This window comes from Egretta garzetta, unplaced genomic scaffold (assembly GCF_000687185.1).
Source record: "Egretta garzetta isolate BGI_Z169 unplaced genomic scaffold, ASM68718v1 scaffold233, whole genome shotgun sequence".
Classification (NCBI taxonomy): domain Eukaryota; kingdom Metazoa; phylum Chordata; class Aves; order Pelecaniformes; family Ardeidae; genus Egretta; species Egretta garzetta.
The window spans coordinates 185,006-185,224 of NW_009259194.1; the positions used below are offsets into that span (position 1 = coordinate 185,006).

The 219-nt window shown below is 61.2% G+C and overlaps 1 protein-coding gene across 1 annotated transcript in view; it reads left to right on the forward strand.

Moving 5' to 3' along the window:
- Positions 1-219, forward strand: part of RHOBTB2 (Rho related BTB domain containing 2) — a 6,707-nt gene that overhangs the window by 3,741 nt on the left and 2,747 nt on the right. The window contains 2 exon segments of the mRNA XM_035891395.1: positions 1-16; positions 19-215. The exon segment at positions 1-16 is cut by the window's left edge and continues 90 nt beyond it. Coding sequence (XP_035747288.1) covers positions 1-16; positions 19-215 — 213 coding nt within the window.

The window sequence follows — 219 nt, forward strand, 5'->3', positions numbered from 1 at the left end:
GTGCTGTCCTGACCCCGCCTCTCCCTGCAGAGAACCAGGAGTACTTTGAGAAGCACCGCTGGCCACCGGTGTGGTACCTGAAGGAGGAGGATCACTACCAGCGGGCAAAGAAGGAGCGGGAGAAGGAAGACTACCTCCACCTCAAACGGCAGCCCAAGAGGCGATGGCTCTTCTGGAACGCCTCCTCCTCCCCTTCCTCCCCTCCTTCCTCATCGGCAG